This window comes from Siniperca chuatsi, linkage group LG3 (assembly GCF_020085105.1).
Source record: "Siniperca chuatsi isolate FFG_IHB_CAS linkage group LG3, ASM2008510v1, whole genome shotgun sequence".
NCBI classification, from domain to species: Eukaryota; Metazoa; Chordata; class Actinopteri; order Centrarchiformes; family Sinipercidae; genus Siniperca; species Siniperca chuatsi.
In genome coordinates this window covers 23490267-23512163 of record NC_058044.1, presented here as the reverse complement: position 1 = coordinate 23512163, position 21897 = coordinate 23490267, and the positions used below count along the sequence as shown (strand labels likewise).

At 38.6% G+C, this 21897-nt stretch overlaps 1 protein-coding gene across 6 annotated transcripts in view; it reads left to right on the top strand.

Moving 5' to 3' along the window:
* gcgrb (glucagon receptor b) overlaps window positions 1-6605 on the top strand; it is a 50962-nt gene extending 44357 nt beyond the window's left edge. For 5 of the 6 annotated variants that reach the window (XM_044190850.1, XM_044190849.1, XM_044190851.1 and 2 more), the window contains 3 exons: window positions 500-644; window positions 1446-1487; window positions 1851-6605. In XM_044190850.1, coding sequence (XP_044046785.1) covers window positions 500-644; window positions 1446-1487; window positions 1851-2273 — 610 coding nt within the window. In that variant the 3' untranslated portion in view covers window positions 2274-6605. The remainder of the gene's footprint in view (window positions 1-499; window positions 645-1445; window positions 1488-1850) is intronic. The other variant, XM_044190852.1, reaches the window with a different exon arrangement.
* Window positions 6606-21897: the final 15292 nt, after the last annotated feature.

Here is a 21897-nt window from a genome sequence, read left to right as displayed (position 1 = left end):
TCATCTGTCAAAGAGTGACCACATTCTGTTTTCTTTTGGTTGCCATGTTTTTTTGTGTCTTCCTTTTTCAACTGCCAGTTTGTGGTCACTGAGGCTGTACCTGGTTAGGATCTGTCTCTGCTTTCTGTCTCTGACAGTAGAGAGATATTCTGCCAATTCATAATCTCTTTTTAGGGCCAGATAACATTCAGATCTACTTTGGCTTTTAGATTCTTCTTTCCAATGTTCCAAATAGGTTTCTTTACACTGCGTTATAATTTGGTTTACTCTGATTGGTCTTTGGAAAGCAGTGCTGTTGTGAGACTGGTCTGAGGGGGGGCAGTAGTCTCAGCACCAACTGACATAGGGGACTCTTTTCTGGGCTCAGCTCTTGGGTTTGGAGGGCTTTGGACTGTAGGGTGTCTAGGGGGCTGGATTTAAGGTGTTTAAAAAATGTGCGTGCTCTCTTTTAAATGTCATGCTCTATATTCCCTGTTTCCCTTTTCCTTCTCTGGACCAGATTAGCAAAGTCCACTCTGACTCTCATCCCCCTGCTTGGGATTCATGCCATCCTCTTCACGTTCGTCATTGACGAGTCCGTCCCTAAAGGCTCTATGCTGCGCCTCATTCGCCTCTTCTGTGACCTACTGCTCAACTCTTTCCAGGTCAGAGCTCAACTTTATATGAAACTTAACTCTCATTTATTCACACTTCCATCCTCAAATATATTATCATTAGTGTGTTTCTCCGTGTTTTCTCTTTGTATGTCTTTTTTTCTTTTCTGAGGCATACAAGATAATTTATAAGCTTGTGTCCTGTGGAGTTTTTCTTGTAAACAAACAAAGTTCCTGTTTACTTCAATGTTACTCACCAAAACACATTGTGTGTATCCTTGAACTCTAACAAATACCTGTATTACATCCATGTTTACTTGCTAGCAGTCTTCTTCTTTTCTGTCTTTGTTGGTGCATTGCTGCATTCCTTGGCACATTATCGCCACCTGTAGGTCAGTGGAATAGTGCTACTAGTGGTCAAAAACTCCACAGGGTACCTTTAAACTTGATTTGAAAAGACCTAAACTAGCATTAAATGTATCTTACAAAGTACTACTAAGTTTCACCTGTGTAGGCTTATGCCTCTTTGCCATATAACTCCATTATAAACATGAAAGTATAAAGGACCCGCACTGATGTATTGGGTGACATATTTATTGTGATCAACATGGTCAGTGTAGTTTGTTCTTCACAGGTCAAGTCATCAATGGTATGGCTCTTTCATGTGAAATTCTTTGCTTTTTGGACAACAGTGGAGTTCTATGGCACAAAAGCAGAAGTGATATCTGGTTATTTGTTGATAATTAAAATATTAAATATTTAGAGCTGTATCCTTTATACTCAGTAAAAACAATTGTTTCTTTTCCAGTATCTAACATGACTTAAATGTTAAAACTCCACCTTCTGTTTCAGGGCCTGCTGGTTGCCATCCTGTACTGCTTCGTCAACAAAGAGGTGAGACAGATGTGCTTTCATGTCGAGCACCACCTTAATTTAATCTCTGCCATTGCTGCACTTCCTTCCTCTCCCTTTGTAGAGAAGATAAATTTGACATTTTTCATCATCAGTGTTCCTGTTGCCAGCCTTCATAGGTCCTTTTATATCGCTAAAAGCTCCATCTTTGTTCAGGTTCCACTTTATTCTTTTGTCTACAAAGTGGGACGGACACAACATCATCCATCTGCTAATCTCTAAACTTTTAAATGTAGTCTTTGGCAAGAGACGTCCATCTAATGAAGTGCTCGGTGTCTTATTTAATCTTCATCACATGTGTCTCTCCTCGATCTGCTCTCTCTCTGCTATCCCATCATGCCTCAGGTGCAGTCGGAGATGCTGAAAAAGTGGAAGAGGTGGAAGCTGGGTAAAGACATTAATGAGGAATACCGCCACACCCACAGCCACACGCCGCACATCAAGAGCGGCAGCATCGCCACCGGCAATCTGCCCTATCTCCATGACAACAACGCCAGCAACCACAGTGGTGACTCGCTTCGCCTCAACAAAGCTGACAGAGGCCCCTCTTGCTCCGCCGCACCTGAGGAGAACCGCCGACTAGTCGTCTCCTACAGCAATGGGACGGGGAAAGGCAGGCACTCCAAGAGCAGACACACCCTGCAGTTCTCTTTCCTGCCACACAGAGGCGCCGCCAGTCACGTCAGCACTGCCACAGAGGATGTGTGTCTGGAGGAGAAGGCGCAGTGTCGCACATTCCCTCTGGAAGGAGGAGAGACTAATGTCTGAGGACAACCTGCTCTGAGCCCTCGTCACGAAAACTCTAACTGATTGTGCTTATCGTTGTTTCAGATGAGTGTTTGTCATGCGCCAACAATAAAGCCTGAGTGGGAAGAGAATGAGGAAGTAACCCACACAGATCAGGATGTTCATCGCTGCATAACATTACAGGAAATACAGTTTAAACCTGCCCAGCTGCAAATGAATATTTATTGGTTTTGGGACCTTGCGCGAAAAAGCCCTAATTGACTTCAGGAATGATTAAATACATTAAAAAGAAACTCTAGTAGTGTTCAGTGTGAGTGTGTGTATATGTGTGTGTTTGTGTGTGTGTGTGTGTGCATATGGAGGACTGCCATTTCACAGACCCCTCTCACATCTTTCATCTGTACTGCTGTTGCTGTCGTGAGTTATGCTTGTGTTGTGTGTCTGTTTGCAGTAATGGATGCAAATTTGTGGTACTCTCCTACAAAAACCTCTGTGTCAAAGTTTTTTTGGTTCTTTTTTGGTTTTATGAAACTGAATGTGGACTTCAGCATGCATGTCTCTTGAAGTCTTGTTCATGGAGATCAGGATAAAGGCAGAACTGAGCGATTCACCAGAGCCTCGCAGAGGATGGATGCTTTGATCTTCAGAAAGACTCTGCTATAATGTATATTATATTAAAGTTATTCTGGTTTTAAATGACCAAAGCCAGACAAGAAAATAATAATATAACCTATACATCAATTGGTTAATCAAGTCCATTCTTTCATGCACATTCCTTTGCTCCCTTTTTGTCTACTAACTCCATCATTCACCTTTTTTAAACAGATTTTCCTGACTGAATGTATATTGTATAAACAATGGAGAAATATGGGTGAAACAATATTTAAGTTTATATATGTATTAGAAATACACACTTTGTCCACTGCACCTGGATTCATCCAGTGATGAGACTTAATTTAACTTCTTGATTTGTTTTCATGCAGACTGACTAAAAATTCATACATGACACACTAGTAAATCTGTGTAGAGTTTGTTATTTGATTTTCCTGTTTCAAAACCAAAATGTTTTTTTTTTTCGGGTGATATTTAACGTTACATACCACATTTTGCCACAGCTAACAGCGATCTCCACACTGCGTTCGAGCTGGGCGTAAACATATACCTCAGACTGTATGTTTCACATATAGGCTGTATGTAAGTACAAGCACATTAAAAATGATCATGACACAAATATAAGACAGACAGCATGAACATTTGGACGATTTATTGGCATTTGCAGTGCTTTGAACAGGCATCGACACAGTTGCCTACATTGTCATTCCCTATAGTCCTCGCTTTAAACTAATTTGACCCTGAATCTCTGTGTAAGAAAATTATGTAGAAACTAGATTGAAAAGAATCTACATAAATATACATCACAGTAAATTCTGGAGATGTTTTTGTGAGGGATTTTTTACTTCTGCATCAAAAAAGACGAGTTCTGAGATCGCCATCGCAACCACAGCCGCATGCAGGGGAATATCACCAGTTAATTCAAACTCCAGTTTCTCCGTTAATGTTTTTTTACACCAGAGCTGGCGTGTTGCCTATGTTAAGGATTTGATTTTTGTGGGTATAAATGATACAAGGTAGAAAATGCAGCCAGTATTTCTAGAATATATTGTGAAGCTTATATTGTATGACTACAATATATACACCATAATTCACTCACATTTTAGGTGCATTCAGGTTATATTATTGTGAAGTGTTTAGCAATGTGACTGTCTTATCGTCCTCCTTGATGTCTCTGTGGCATACTTATTCACATTCGCTTCATACATCTATGGGCATACCTGGGAAGGCATCAGCAGAAACCATACAGTTGTAGTGATCAGCGGTGCGACTCCAGCCTGGGTTGTTTTATGTGACCAGACTGCGAATTATGTTTTCGTAGTGAAGAGGTCTAATAAACACCAAAATTAATGTTCCAGCAAACTGTTTCTATTGTAATGTCTCAAAAGACACCGACAAATTAATGTGATAGAGAAGTGAAGTAATCGGAATGGTTATTTCCTGGTTAGTTGACAAGGGGTCCTCAAAAGCCACGCCTGCGACACATCTGCTTCACACATGGGAATACCACCAGTTAAACTGGAACACCGTAAATATCACACAAACAAAACAAAACAGGTTGTTTTTTTTTCATTTTCCCGTTGTGATTTTAAAACAGAAACTACGTAGTTTTTTTGTTTTTCGGTTTTGAAACGAAAAAAATCAAAGAATGAACCATAGAACCACAGATTCTGGTAGTTAACTGGATGAAAAGCAATTTGACAAATGCGATTTTTGGTGTTTTTCATAAACTGAAATACCTCCAGATCCAGACCGTCCTCCCCAAAAATACAGCCATATAGGTTGTCTGTACTAGCCCATATTTACTTTCAGGCGGCAACCTCTAGTGACCATAGTAATTATGATGGTAGCAAAGGAGGAAGTCAGTTGAGGTAGTATAGAGAGTGTGTATCAAACACAAGACTTTCACCCAGGAGACTGTTGTTCGTGTCCCGTGTACTCTCCAACGGTCATATATGTCATTTTGGGAGTCATTAGAAAATGTATGGAGCCAGGACAGTAACGTTAAAATTTGGCATCGAAAATAAAATTTGGCATTGAAAACAAAACTGGAACTGAAAAGGAAACATTGTCATTGAAACATTGTATTGGAAAAAGACACTGAAAAAGTTTCACTGAAAACTAAAAAACACAGTAAACAGTAATCCTCTGACATGACCGCACATCTACGGCGATGGCTTTCATGAGTTCACCTGGAACTCCCAAACCACAATTAAGTCTGTTTCTCTTTGCCATTGTTTATTCACATAGCGCCTAAAGTTAGCTAGCTGTCACTATTAGCTAACGTTAGTTCTTGTTCCAGCAGACCTCTTCCAGACCAGCATAACGTCAGTTATAAGTTCACTTTAACCAGCTCAGTTCTATGTGAGAAAACAATGGCAGAGAGAAACAGACTTACTTGCTGTTTGAGAGTTCCAGGTGAAATCGTGGAAGCCATTGCTGTATGCTAGCAATGGTGATGCCAGAGGCTTTGGAGCGAACAAGTGGGCGGCTGGTTCAGGAAGAGTGACGTTCTCTCCTTAGTATGCAGATTATGTGTAAATCACGCTCTCCTTGCCCCCTCCCCTCGGACCTCTCCCCTCCACGCCAAAACAGTGACAGAAAGTTGAAACTGAAAATTACTGACCCTGAAAAATCTGACAGCGTAAAAAAAAATTGTCACTGAAAAAAGAGTGACATGAAGAAAAAACAGAACATTGTCATTGAAAAACACATCAGAATGCACAAAATATCAAAATAAAATGAAAAGAATTTTAATGTCTGTGTTTTATTTTTCAGTGAAACTTTTTTTAGTGCCAAGACTTGTTTCAGTGCCAATACAACTTTTAATACAAATGCCAATGTTTCCTTATTCAGTTCCGGCTTTGTTTTGAGGTATGAGGACGTGCTGTCCAGATCACGATCATCATACTGCTTCGGTCTGCTCCAATCATTGTCATACAGTATCTCTAGAATGGTGTCAAACAGAACATAATATACAGTCTGTGCAGACTAGAAAAGTCCTTTTTTGTGCCAGAAAGGTTTTTCTTTTTATAACGTGTGAATATTTTTTTGTTGGAAAGAGCACCACATTAACAAAGGAGGAACCACCTGATTTTATTTTTAAAAATTTTCTTATGCAGATCAAATCAGGGCTCATATTTCATGACGCAAAATACAAAATGTGCCACACAGAACCACTTTTATCACTTTGGATTAAGAAAATTAGTAAATTAAAGCAAGGACTGGTGTTTTTAAACATTTAGATTCAGTTCAGATATGGACTGGATTTAATTGAACTGGATTTAATTTTTGGTATTTTCCAATTTCCAATTTCAGTCACATTGGAGCCAACAATGACTTTCACAAAGGGTTTCCTAGTGAATCAAGGACGGTAAACAAATATTCAGTTTGAAGTGTAAGAGAGAGAGCCCTGTACACTGTAAATATTGATAAAAATGAATATTATAAAGACAAAGACGGGTGGGTGGAGGGATGTGTTGCTATTCTGTGTTTCTGCTTGCAGTCCAGGTGACTCAAAAATGAAAATAAACATGACTAATTATCTTGAGAAAAGACTCTTGTTTCACAAAACATAATTGTACCTGTCATTTTATTTAAAATGTTGCAATTGGGGCGGCAGGAGGGGCCCTAAGTAAACAATGTCATGAGAGAAAGCAAAATGTCTTCAAAAGCCAAATTGTCGTGTCACATACTGTACGTCTCTGTGGATCCAATTAAACTGAATTCTGTCAGCAAAAACGTGTCAGTATATATTGTGTTAAATCACCTTATGAGAGAGAGACATTAGTGTTAGAGATAGTGCTCATCCCTCCGCAGTTTTGCAATAAGTTTACTGATCGCAAGATGATACATTTTTGACGGCGGAAATGTTTCTGACTTGAAAAAACATGTTTCACATGTGGCTGAAAAATCTGACAAATAGATTAAATAAATTCCTCTGTGCGTCCACATGTGCAGATATTCCACGTAGTGTTTGACTGCAAAGCCAATCAGTGGACTTACTATCAATCAACGTGCATGTTTCCATAGCAGATGACTGCCACATGAAATTATAATGACTCAACTGTGTGTTGTTGCACAGAGGGTAATAAGTTGTCAGCGGATGAATTATGTATTGTTCACACACACACATGTCTAATAATGTTTGTGTGTTCTTGTGTGTGATTGATGTAGACATCTCTCTGAAAAACACCTCCCTCCCCATGCTTGCATTTACATATAACAGAGAACACAAACCACTGGAGGCAGCTCTCTGCATGACATGATAAAGCCAGTAGAGAATATGAGTTAAGGACAGCTCACACAATGTCTCTCAGGGGAATCACCTGACCTTCGCTATGTAAAGACAGGTGTGAATACAGAATAACAGGTGAAACTCTGAGAAATTAGAATTTAAGGGTTTAGACAGGTCTTTGTGTTGTTGGCTTCAAATGTGGATGTATTGCACATTTTCATTTCTAGTATAACCATTGCCATTTGAAAATAAAGAAGTGTTTGATATGAATAAATGCATTCAAGTTTTAGGACAGATTATATTCACTTCTAATAAAAAAATGCATTTTATTAGAATTATAAAGGTGTTAAATTTAACCGATAATTACAGGACAGTAATCTAATTATTCACTGAAATCTGTGCAGTTTTTGGTGACACTGACAGCAACTATGGACATACAACAGCCTCATAACCAATAAATAATTATTTTAAATTATTATTATTATTTGTAATTTCAGTATCATAAAGACCCAAGTCAGAGATGATGATACATCTTGTCTGCGTTTTTGATGGATTGTATGCCGGTATTTAATTATGGAGTTCCTTGTATGACTGCATTCACTGTCTTTTGTGTTGCGATCCAATACCCTTACCAAATGGACTCGAATAAAATTTGGTCATAAAATAAATAAAAAAAACAGGCAAAAACTGATAAAGTGTAACAACAAACATTAACTCAAAATTACTTTTATTCTGGTTTAACTTAACTTGTCATTCAATCACCTTTTTTGATCCCTTGAGGGGAAAGTAAAAAGTACAGATAAATAGACAAAACAAAAAGTAAGAACAAAATAAACGAAAAGTAAAATTAAATAATAAGAATAAAAAATAAGAATAGAAATAAAAAAGAAAAACTACACAATAGCAACTGAAGTCAAAATTACAAGGTAAGCAATATACATATAGCACCCAGGACCAGTGTTGCAACTTAACTAATATTACAGTACCGTCTCTAAGCAAAGTGACACAGTGGTGTGATATGTATCGCATATGAGGTATCATATTACATTTATAATACATTGTATATACAATGTAATTGTAAAAGTACTACAGTGGCATACACTAGAATAGAATAGAATGTGATAGTAATAATATATAACTACGTCTGTATAGTATATGATGTAATTATATGGTATAAGATAATGTATTATAACATAGTATAGTACCATATAGTATAATATAATATAGAATATAAAACATAAAATAATTAATATAATATAATAGTTTTTAAGTATGCAATATACAATATTTGTCAGTCTAGGAAAATGGAGAGTCCAAATGTGGATGTTGTTATTATATAATATCAATATAATAATATAATATCATTGTATTTTTAATTACAGTAATGTGTTATTTTTCAGTATAAGTACATAGCTTGCACCACCTGTGTTACATCTCTTAGGGAGCAGACATTAAACAGATGGGCTTTGAAGGTCTAAAGTAAGATTTTTACCTTTGTTGTGTGCAGCAAAGTGTTCATCTCCTCTGACGTCAGTATTGTGAGAGGCACCAGGCTGCATTGAGAAGCAGCTATTAGGCCTGACTTCTGAATACAATTTTAAACCTTGTCCTGCATCTAGTTCATTTAATTTAGGTTTGTTTTCATGCACAATTTTGCCACACTGGCAATCGAAATTCAAAATTCCTCTTTGCTTTCAGCAGCCTGGGAATTTTTAAGGGAAGAGAGTTGTGTGTTGATTCCTAATGAAGCAATATGAATACCAGCACACAGATGGGGTGCTTTCTTATCTTGTCTAAGAACCTATTCATATTTGTATTCAATTACCTAACTCTGGTAGCACAGAATGCAAGCTAAGTGGATAAACCGAGTAAAGAAATCAGAAGTTATCTACAAACAGTCTCACAGCTCTTTCATGTTCTTACCTGCTCAACTAAAGGCTCATCAATAATGATGGTGAATGTACATTTTTTAGTAAGTATCACTTTTCATTCTTAAGCAGTAAAACCGTGACCAACCTTCTGTAAGAACAGACTCAAAACAAAATCAAATTTGCTTTTGCCAAAGTATGGATTTTATTTTCACAACATCATTAAGAAGCTTTTATCACCAAAAGAGCAACAACATATTGCTTACTGATTGTTTAATGAGCAACCAAAAGCTAATTTCCTAACACTAAGACAAAAAAAGACTAAAAATTACAAAACCCAAGGCAAGATATTACAAAAACAGATCAAATAGTTAATTTTGTGCTGACTCTGTCCATGCAAGAAACATCTATTTTAAGGACTGTCATATTATTCTAACTACTGGGATCATCTCTGGATGGGCATTCGTGATGTTGCAAGTCTACAGGGAGGATTGTGGAAAAAACATTATGTACACAGAGGGTCACTGAAAACATATTACAGTGGTCAGAAATCTTCCATACATCCTCTGTAAAACTCCCCCTCAGGACCATGCTGCTAAAAACCATCTGTGAGTTGTAGACTCAGTTAATTGGGGAAATGTTTTACAGCAACAATGTGAATTTCAGCCCAGACCCATAGCCAAATGGATTGTAGATGTGTGAAATCTCTACCACTAAAGATAAGATACAGAAAAAGAACACAAAATCTGAGAATTCTGAGTGTTGTCCACTTTTTCTGAATTCAGGTCTATTTGAGTTCCTTACAGTCCATCCTCCAGGCTCAGGTCCTGCTTCTTTCTGGTCTCTCATTTTCAGTTTTGAGACTACGAGTAGCTCGTTATGAGTCCAGCAAAGATATCCAATCTCGTGAAAGGTGTGAAAGCAGAGTGTGAAGCTGTGATTGAAAGGAAATGCAGCAGATCATCATTACTGAGTGCCATCTTCAAAGCTAAGGCCACTATAATCACTGGATGAATGATTAAATAAAATATTTAATATTGAATGAATGAATATTTAAAGGCTAAATCTAATTTTCAGCAATGGTGCCCTGACCTATAGAGACTGGAATTTGGTTTGAAATCACCGACTTCATGATCACCTGTGTGTGTGTGTGTGTGTGTGTGTGTGTTGCAATCGCAGGCAGATTTTCTGTCAGGAGAAGTTATTTTGGGATCAGGACAAAAACACCTCAGAACAATGACATAGCAGTGACAAAGGAGCTGCATGGTGTAGAAATCAGTCAGCTGTGATAGGTCTATTGTGGAAAGTACTTGAGTCCAAGAACAGGCAAAGACTGGGTGAGGCTTAACAGACCAACAAAAGTGAAGGAAGAGGAAAAAACATTGTTCTGTGTGAACAGTGTGTGAGAGTGTATTTGTGTGTGTTGGTGTGGGTGGGTGAGGCGTTTATATTGCATAAAAATCACCTCATGAGTACAATGCAATTTGGTCTGTGATATGAATCAAATGTTGTTCCCACTGCAATACTTAAGTTATAGCGGTCCTTCCCTTCATATCCAGTGATAGATACACAGAACAATTTTGGAGATAAGTTTGTTTCCTTGTATTTCTTGAAAACATCAACATCAAGATACTGTAACTGTAATGAGCTGACAGGTTTCAGAATTTATTTAGCACTTAGAAAACTTAGAAGCACTGTTGAAAAGGAAGCCACAGCCATAGAGGAAGCACGGATGTGTTACTGTAAAACAGTCTCACCAAAGATATAGTATTTTACCATTGCAACTGGTGTCAATAAAGAGGCCGAGGTGTCAGTTGAAGACTGACAAAGTTCAACTCTACTATAACAACCCTGTACACTGTTAAAATGAAAAAGAAAGAAAGAAAAATCAAAATTTGAAGCCAACCAACAATAAGTTTAATTTTTTTTTAATAATTTTACATCGCTGCAACATATAATTTTCATAAGGTAAATTAACTCATATCTGTAAGTTTTACCCACTTAGAATTTACAGCTTTGTATTAAGCTTGATGTCAGTGTCAAGTCTGATTCCTCATAAATTACACCACTGAATCACAGTTTTGCTGTATTTTCAGCCTCATTCATGCTTTGCAGTATTTTAACTTTGGTCTGAGAGAGGAACATGTGACTAATGTCAGACATGTATAATAAGGCGCATAACAGGCCTCCATCCTGTGAAATTTCAACCCAACTGCAATGCATACTACGATGTATATATTCATAAGCTTACAATGTTTTTTTTTTAACTTAAAGGTCCAGTGTGTAGGATTTAGTGGCATCTAGTGGTGAATTTAATAAGCTGGACATTTAGTCAATTCATCATTTCAGTTTAGCGTGTAAGCATGCCAACATTTAATAAATAGTTTTTTAAAAAACAGCTGAGGTTGATGGAAATGTCATTAGTTTTGCGAGTACTTAATCATAATCCAAAATAATAATCCAAAGTAGTGTACACATTCAAATTTTGATCTGATGATGGCACCAGAGGATCACCAAAGTGATTATTTATCCTGAGAGGGGACTGTAGCAAATGTTGGGCCAATTCACCAAGTAGATCTTGAGATATTTTACAGGATCAGGGAAAACTTTGACCTGCTGGTGGCATTACAGGAAAAGTCAGGGATCACCAAAGTAATCAGAATATACCCTCAAAGGGCATTTATCTCCAAATTTCATGGCAATCCATCCATTAGTTGGTGAGACATTTTACTAAAAAACACAATTGTTAACCTCATAGTGGTGCTACAGAAAAAATGACAGAGGCTCACCAGAAACTAGGATTCATCATCAGGGGACCCTAAATCTCTTTACATAATTTCATGGCAATCCAGCCAATAGTTGTTAAGATATTTCAGTCTGCAACAAAGTGGTGGACTGACAGACGTGGCTAACAATGAGTGACTTGAAACTGTCAAATTACATTGAGTTAATCTAACTATAAAGCAAGGAATCTCTGTCTGTATGTCTGTCCTTCACATATCTCGAAAACCATTCATCCAGTCAACTTCATACTTGGTGGGTGTATTGCTGAGGACCCAAGGGAGGGCAGTGTTGAATTTGGTGCAACACGACACGTTTAATATTAATAAACTTTGAATAAACAGTGAGCCGCTCAGAGCTGAGCACGGAGAAGCGCAGTGGGGCCTAGGGCTATGCTATATGCACAGCCAAACTGTCTCTGGCACAGCCAGAGATCAGCTGTAATGTTACAGCAAGTCGGAGAAAAGTAAATAGAGAGCAAAAACACGTTTGGACGCACATTTATGAACTTATTAATAAACTTTGAATATACAAGTGAACGCCAGCCGCTCAACTCTGTGTCTGAGCACAGAGTAGGCTGTCCCAGAGTAAGGAAAGAAGAAGGCAGAGTTGAATTCTATTTAAAACTGCTGGCTAAAGATAAGCGTAAATACGTGTAATTACACGTCGGTGGTAACGACTCCCGATGACACCAATCGGAGATCACTATAGTTAATGATGAGTTGGTATGTACATATGCAAAGGCAATGTCGGACTCCGTAGTTTTCTCTAGGCCCCTGACAAATCTGACCAGTGATGACATGTTTAGCCGCTGCTGGTTGTCCAGCAAACGATGTGGGCTTTATAGAGAATTGGCGGACTTTCTGGGGAAAACCTGGTCTGATTAGGAGAGATGGCGTTCATCCCACTTTGGATGGCGTAGGTTTCATATCTAGAAATCTGGCCGAGTTTATTAGTGAACCAAAACCATGACAACTCAGAGTTGAGACCAGGAGGCAGAGTTGCAGTCCTACATGCTTCTCTGTGCTTCCATTAGAGCAGTTACCCACCCAAAACACATTAGTGATGGTGTCTGCCCCCTGACCACTTAAATTAATAAAATTAAAAGTTAACAGAAGAGGAGTTATATATAAAAACCTTGTTGGCAGAATTTCATTTTTTTCTTTAAATCCCAGTAATGTATGTTTCTAAGTCCTTACAACTTGTAATCCTTATTTATGCCAAAATATACATATATAGTATATGGCATTTTTACAGTTTTTCTGTGCCCCTGTTGAACAAGACCAAAGCCTCTGAGAGATGAAGAGGAACCAATCTTGCTTTATCAGCCGTCTGAGTGCTATGTGAAGTAGTATGAACTGTGGACCCAAAATTGCAGTTGTGCATGTAACACTTGGGCTGTGTTTGGGCTGCTCTGGATGGACGTTTCCCATCATCTGTGCTTTCCCGAGTCTGAAGATCCCTGAAGAGCCAAAACACACACATCTGCGTACCTCAACAACATTGGTCCTGCATGCCGAGCGACTGAGAGAGAATGCAGATGAGTGATGGCTAATTAAGTCCTAATACATGTAACAGCAATAGAACCCGACAGAGACAGACGCTCATTTCTTCCACACTTGGCTCAGACTTCCATAACCGCTAATGACTTGTCAGCTCATCTGCCAGAAAAGTGCCGTTGCTTCACCTCTTGCCAGTAAAATTATTTCTCCTTGACCCTGCACCGTATCCTTCTATCAAACTAACTATAGTCTCCACATCTTAAACAATCATGTCTGACCTGATGAGCTGCACCCTTTTTTCCACATATATAGGTGCAGCATATCACCTGACAGCATCACAAATTGAACATTATAACCTTCATGAAAGTAGAATTTACTGCAGGATTTCTGTATAAGCCTGAATGTTTTAACTAGCTGTACCCAATAAACAGGCAACTGAGTGCACTTACTCATCAGAGAAAGTAATTACTTGTATTACTCTTTACATGACTTTTGTTAATACTGTAAGCCCAGCTCCATCAGAAGTGCCTCAGAAACAACTCCAAATATTCTACACCAGCACATCACATCTTCTGTAGGCTATTTAACATGTGTGAAAATAGAAAACAAGACTTAACAAGTAGCTTGTGTATGATTTGAAAGGATTTACTGACCATCAACAGTTTATCTTAGCTTAGCACTCCAGAAGTCCCATCCTCACAGTAAACCCCTGCAACGTTCACACACCCTCCAATTAAACCCTGTGTTTCCTGACAGTGTTGCTAACTTGGCGACTTTCTCGCTAGATTTAGTGACTTTTCAGACCCTCGTTGGGGTGTCTCTCTTCCTCTCCTCTTGTGCTGTCAGTGTGTGGCGTGTGGGGCAGCTTCACTTTCCGGATCTCTGGATTAGGATGTTATAGCTTGTAAATATGTAAATAGTTTGTTTGTGCTTCTCTCTCACTCTTTCTCTCTGAGTTAAGATATTACTACAGGTTGTAAATATGTAAATCATTTGTTTGATCTTGTAAATATTTTAATTGTTCGTTTGATCTTTTCCTTCCTCCCTCCCTTTATAGATTTATTTATATACTTTTTTACTTCAAATACACAATGTCCCCGTAGTGAGTTTTACACTACTGATTGCTGAAAAAAGTAATCTCATTACTGTCACGTGTCATTTAGTCTCATTGCTACCCAAGTACACTGAATATCTTTAACCAAAATTCTTTGAGACACCTAAATAGTCCATCTGGCTAGATGTGTAGTCTGATCTAAAAATACACAAAATATCTCAAATATGTATGAGGTTTGGATGAACTTCAAGTAAATACAGCACATTCCATCTGTTTCTCAAACCACATGTTTTTGATTGATAAAAACCTTTTCCTAAATTTCCATGCAGCCACTGGTTTCCACTCCTCTCAGAACTGTATAAGAATCAACTTGCAGAGACTTGAAACTTGCTTGAGGTAATCAATCACAGTTACCGCATGTCTTCTTTTATTTATGTTGTGTTTTAGCAATTAAGTTAAAGGGGAATTCCAGCAATTTTACAAAATCAAAGTCAGTTTACTAGACATGGGAAGTACTAATCAGCTTGAAAAAACAGTTTTATAATGTTCTCTGGAGGACCTTTGTCAAGCAAGAAAAAACCCCAAGTGATATCATGAAGGTCATCTTTTGGCTTAGTTACAGAGTTACAAATTACAGAGTAGGCTATAGAAACCCTAATTTTAGTTGACAGTTTGAAAGATGTAGGTGTTTAGGGAAGGTCTAACAAAAATGCAATTGTGTTGCTTTATTTGAAGTGTAGGATCCAGTGTTTGTGGACCCAAAAAAGGGATTAATAGAAAAGATCCTGCATTGATTTTGACCATTCAGTCTCTCAATCTGTCTCTGGAGTACTCTTTTAAGAGGGCATACTCTTAAAACTCTGTTTGCTCAGGTGCCTTGTATGTAGGACAAACTCATTGAACCATCTAAAAACTAGTTTGTCTGCCCAAAACAGAAACCTCTGAGCTGAGAACAGACATTATCTGATTACATATAAATTAAACTAGATGTACTGTATTGGCAATCATTGGGTCCCCTGAAGGCCTCTGCTATGTTAAATCACTACACTTATCTCCTCTCACATGCTGTGGCCTGTATAAACAGTAGCACACTTTGGGAGAAATGTGTCCACAGAGACTCAGCAGTGTTTGTTCAAGGTTTCATTAATGACAAACAGTTTGGCCATTTTGCGGTCTCCCACCTCTTTAATTATGCCATTAGGCTCTACATGTGTGTGTATGTGTTAGTGTCTGTCTGTGTGTGTGTGTGTGTGTGTGTCTGTGTGTGTGTTCCTTGTTTTTCTATCCTGGTGGGGACTTGAATGCACACAGAGCAATGGGGACTCGTGTCATGTGTGTGTGTGTGTGTGTGTGTGTGTGTGTGTGTGTGTGTTCAGGGACAGGGTTATAAGACATGTAGTGGTTAGAGTTCAGCTTAGGGAAGTGAATGTAAACACTGGAAACTCTAAATTGCACATGTGTCTGTGTGTGTGTGTTTCATGTGCTTATATCCTGGTGGGGATTTAAACCTGAATGCACACTAACCCATGGGGACTTGTGTCACCGTGGGGACAAAAATTTTGAGGAATAAATTGAGGTCCCCACAGATAGAGAGGGTTAAGACTAGGTTTTAGGGTACAGGTTACAGTTAGGTTAAGGTTAGGTTTAGGGTAAGGGTTAAGGTTAGGCATTTAGTTGTGATGATTAAGGTTAGGGTAAGGGGCTAGGGAAAGCATTATGTCAATGACTGTCAATGTGTTTGAGTTGTGTTTCAGAGCTTATCATGGGATCTGAATTTTAAAGAACAGATTCCCACAGGGACCCTTCAAAGACATCAAAGCTGCCGGGTCTTCTGACCTTACCCAGGTTTATTAAGTACAGCAAAGAAACAGAGCAGAGACAAAAAGTGTGAAAAATGTCAGAATTCTGTTGGAGGAGACGAATGTAGAAAGTGAAAGAAGGGTTACTGCATCTGCATGCAAGTATTGTCTTGATTTCACTTCTGTCACTGCTTAAGTCCCTGGAAAATCAATCATAAAGGAAAAGTTTGACATTTTGTGATGTACACTAAACATGAAGCTAAAGCAAGCAGTTGGTTAGCCTAGCTTAGCATAAAGACTGGAAACAGGTGGAAACAGCTAACCTGGCTCTATCCAAGGTTATAAAATCCACCTATCAGCTCATCTAAAGTGAACAAAAAATTGTAAAAATGACAATTCACCATTTTATGGGGTGTTGTGAAGGACTATTTCTTGGCCGGGAGCAGTGACTTCCTGGCGTCTCCTCTGGTTTCCTGGCAACTGCTGTTGTATGGCTCACTCCATATTTCCAGATCTAATTTTACTGTTGACCATGAATGGTACTGGTACATTTTCATGGAAGCTGATGTTGTTTATATGCTAACAAATTATTCATTTTTTAATTCTAACTTTGTTAAAATCACAAAGGTTTCAACTTCTAATAGTAAGTGCTGTTGTGGACGGTCAAATATCCAGATATGGATATTTGACCACAGCAACGCATAATTTAGGAAAACTCAATAGCAAAGCAAGCAAGCAAAGATTTATTTATATAGCACATTTCATTACAGGTGGAAGCACAATGTGCTGCACAGAGTGTGAGCTAGACATAAGTAAGCTAAAATAGACATATGAATAATAATACATGTGAAAGTTAAAAATGTATTGAAATTAAAAAATAAAATAATTAAAACCATTAAAAATTAACAATAAAAACAACTAAATAAAATAATTAAGACCAACAGTCCACCAATTAAAATGATAGGATATGTGAGTTAAAGCCAATAAAATAAGAAAAAGAATAAAATAAAAGTTTGGTTTTAAAAGACGATAACGTTATAACACACCTAACATGATTTGGTAGGATGCTCCAGTGGCTTGGAGCACAAAAGCTAAAGGCACTTTCACCAGTTTTCGTGGAGACCCAGGGAATAACCAGACGGCCTTTTCCAGATGACCTAAGCAGTCTAGCTGGTTCATAGCTCACAAGCAGAGATGTTCAGGTGCCAGACCATGTAGGGCCTTAAAAACGAGCATTCAAATTTTAAAATCAATTCTAAAATTTACTGGGAGCCAGTGTAACGACGTCAGCACAGGTGTTATATGGTCATATTTCCTTTTTCTAGTTAAAACTCTAGCAGATGTATTCTGGAGTAGCTGTAGTCGAATGAAATGGTTTTTTTTATTAATTCCTGTGTTCAGAGCGTTACAGTAGTCTAGTTGCCTGGAAATAAAAGCATGAAAGATTTTTTCAGCGTCCTCCTGGGATAAAACAAGCTGCTGGCTGTATTCATATTTACTGCACAGATATGAGAGCGTATCAGTATTCTCATCTAACTCTTATATGTCTCAGAATGTCAAACTATTACAATAAATGAAGACACTGGTGTAGATTCTTACACATGTGTGTGCCTTTGTGTTTGCCTATAGATTAGATGCACTTAAATGCATTTGTACACTTGCACAAAATACTAATGCAGTTTTAGTCTATCTCAGATAGATGAGAAAGCATGAATAATAAATAAATACACCTGTACTCGAGTAGAATAATTGTGGATTTCATTAAAAACCGCTTAAAATTATGATGCATCAGAGACAGAAAGTGTATTATTGTAGTTAAGCATTAAGAAGAACATAGTGTCTTTAGTGTGTATACTGTATGTAGGAGTCAGAGACGTACTGTGCAGTGCCACAGCTTCATACAGTGCGGATGGCCATGTTTAAAACTGTCAGCTGTTCATTATCATGTCTGATTAATTGAAGTCATCGGCATTCTTAACACCTGTGTATATTTAGTTGAGCCCTCAGTAAAATTAGAAAAACCTTTGTTGTGAAAAGGATGATTTTTTTATTAGAATTGTTTAGATTTTCATACAGTCTGACTATATTAGTGGGGCTCCAAGGTCCGTGACCATGTTACAAGCTTCAAACAAAGAGAGCAGGAGTCTGTGGAAAACTGAAACGGCCAATGAGCCGAATCAACATGAATTAAGGAAGGAGATAAACAGTGTGCATAGATTAGTTTTATAACCCACAGCTGCTGCTCCTCCTCGTCCCTTCATTCCCTCTCTGTTTCCCTTGCTTATGTCTGTTGCTTTCCTCCTTATTCTCTGCTTTCTCAATCCTCGGTTTCTCCGTACCTGTAATTTCTGCCTCTAACTCCTTAACTTTCTCAGCGTCCGAGGGGAACTGCTGACGCATGAGGGGTAAGGAGGGAGCCCGAAGCTCTTTCTGTTTGCACTTGCTCATCACAAAACAGCGGATGAAAAGTTCAGCTGGACTGCATGTTCACACTTCCATCCTCCTTCTTATGATCTCCCTATTATGCCTCTGTTTCCCCTAATGAGCTTGTGTATGGAAGCAAATAAGGGTCATTAATATTTTGATCTTGTGAAATGATGGTCACAAATAATTTCACAGTTTGCAGTTGTATATCACCTTTTGTGCGCACATGAAAAAAAATTGCATGCATATATCTGAATGTGAGAATTTGTAAAGAAAACATTTTCGTGCAAATTTTGTTTGTGAATGTGTAATAAAGTTTTGCAGCTGTAGAAATATTTAGTGCATGTGTGAAAAAGATTTTTGCATACAGATATAATTTGCACATGTGTAACAACTTTTGTAGCTGTAGAAATATTTTGTGTATTTGTTATTAAAATTTGTGCAGGAATATTTTCAACAGTGAGGTTTCACAAAGTCTGAGAGATGGATACACAAATTACCTATTATGTGTATGTGACACTGAAGTTACAAGCTACGAGTTACAAGCACAAATGTTGACCCTGTTTTTACACCTGAGCTGACTAGCCAATCAGCATGTTGCCCACTGACCATCCAATCAGAGGAAGTCAAACTGTCCAATCAGGGGGCAAAAGGTTCTAGCAGATGAACAGTAATTTTTTTGTGAACATCATTTCACCAGCTCAAAATATTAATGACCCTTATTTGCTTCCATACTTGCGTACCACACTCCTTCCACCCTGCTCATATTTTTTAGTTTTTCTCTTCTCCCTGTGTAAATAATCATTAATGTCTTCTCTTGTTCTCTCTATTTTTAGGAATTGGCTTTGACAATGAGGTCTCATGTCCTCAGCACATGTATCTTCTATTTTGTAAGTGAATGAAAACAGAGGGGCTTGGCTGTAAATGTGTGAAATCAGAAGGAGGGTGCACAACCTCCTGTTTGTTATTTTCAAGACAGATGATTCATGTAGTTATTCGTTCCTTTAAAAAGCCTATCCTCAGATAGCTTAAATGTCACCCCCTTCTTTCTCTGATCATATTGGATTTGTATTGTTTTTAAGGCATTATGCTCTGAATGTTAAAATGTTAGTAATATTGATACACTTCATGACAAGGTTATTTTTACAAACCCGCCTGACTTTCTTCAACCTCTCAAAAGTTGTGCATCTACTCTTCTGTGTCCACTATACTTATTTTTAAAGACACAGTGAAATAAAAAAAATACATTTTCAAGTCTCCATCCAATCGTATGTCCCTGTGTTCAGTTATCTATTGTTAATTGCCAGATATAAATGTCCAAAATAATTTTGTTTTGAGTGTTGTTTTTTTGAATTTTGTTTTTTTTATCAAAATCCCTCTCTTTTCTCTTCCTGTAAAATGTTAAAATTTTTATGATGCCCCCTGAACTCAGGTTACCTTGCTAGGCAGCTTGATTCACAAGATCACTCGATCATGCCAGACTCCATCTTACCAGCAGTAGGTGATTTGATAGTTTTTAACAGGGGGGTGGCCTAATCCTCCACTGAGGAGGACAAGGAGGGCAAGGATGGCTCCCATGTGCTCTTTTTTTTCAGAAGGTTGCCTATTTTTTGCCCCTTGAACTGATTTGTAGGGGCAATTACTAAACTCTGAAATAATGTATAATAATTACGTTATATTGTCAAATAATCAGTCAATTTGTGGCACAAAGATTTGTTTTATTTGAAAAACTAACAAGTGAGAACAGCAATAAAAACAAAACTTCATAAGCATTCAAGGGGTCCAAGCTCTGTTAATTTCTGACCCGGCCTCTGTCATGCTGCTGCCGCTCTTTCTCCCCCGTCAGCTATAGAAAATATAGATAGATTGTTGAGAATTATTAAATTTTGTGTTTCTATTTTAACCAGCACAGCTTTTCTAGCCTTTATGGTACAGGTTTAGCAGCTCGCGAGTCGAGTCAGTGAGTGACACACACACACACACACAGGACACACAGGACACACATACACAATGACACAGACGAGTTGGAGAAATAAAGTAGACAGCAGAAACAAAGCTTTTAATCATGAATGGACAGACTCTTACATGTTCAATATTCCCACAGGCAGTTCAAAACCAGTATGTCTCATATGTTCCGAGATTGTGGCGATTACGAGACAAAGCACAGAGCGTCTTTTGAGCAGGTTAACAAGGGGGATGGATGTTGGTTATTTTGCTAATAAGGGGGGTGGCAGTCAGGGCCCGGGTTAACAACGACCGCCACCGGTGCTGTTGACCTACAGGGTACCAGTGGAAATTGGACTACTGTTGGTCAAAAACAAAGAAGGAGAGGAGGAAGGTGCGTTCGTAGGCAGAGAGAGAAGAGGAAAGCTAAGAATGTAGGACTGACAGTAGGGACTTTGAATGTTGGGACTATGACAGGGAAGGCTAGAGAGTTGATTGACATGATGCAGAGAAGGAAGGTGGATATACTGTGTGTCCAGGAGACCAGGTGGAAAGGTAGCAAGGCTAGAAGCTTAGGAGCAGGGTTCAAGTTGTTCTACCATGGGTCAGATAGGAAGAGAAACGGAGTAGGAGTTATGCTGAAAGAGGAGTTTGTGAGGAATGTTCTAGAGGTGAAAAGAGTATCAGACAGGTTGATGAGTCTGAAGCTGGAAATTGAAGGGGTGATGTTCAATGTTGTGAGTGGTTATGCCCCACAGGTAGGATGTGAGTTAGAGAAGGAGAAATTCTGGAGTGAGTTAGATGAAGTGATGCAGAGCATCCCCAGAGGTGAGAGAGTGGTGATTGGTGCCGATTTCAATGGGCATGTAGGTGAAGGGAACAGAGGTGATGAGAATGTGATAGGCAGGATTGGTCTTCAGGACAGAAACGAATAGGGACAGATGGTGGTTGATGATGGCTTTGCAAAGAGGATGGAAAAGGCTGTAGTGAACACTTTCTTCCAGAAGAGGCAGGAACATGGGGTGACATATAAGAGCGGAGGTAGAAGCACTCAGGTGGACTACATCTTGTGTAGACGTTGTAATCTGAAAGAGACCAGTGACTGTAAAATAGTGGTTGGGGAGAGTGTAGCCAGACAACACAGGATGGTAGTGTGTAAAATGACTCTGGTGATGAGGAAGATGAGGAGGACAAAGGCAGAGCAGAGGACGAAGTGGTGGAAGTTGAAAAAGGAAGAATGTTGTGTAGTTTTCAGGGAGGAGCTGAGACAGACTCTGGGTGGTCAGGAAGTGCTCCCAGATGACTGGACCACTACAGCTAATGTGATCAGGGAGACAGGTAGGAGGGTACTCGGTGTGTCATCTGGTTAGAGGAAAGTGGACAAGGAGACTAGGCGGTGGAACGAGGAAGTTCAGGAGTGTATA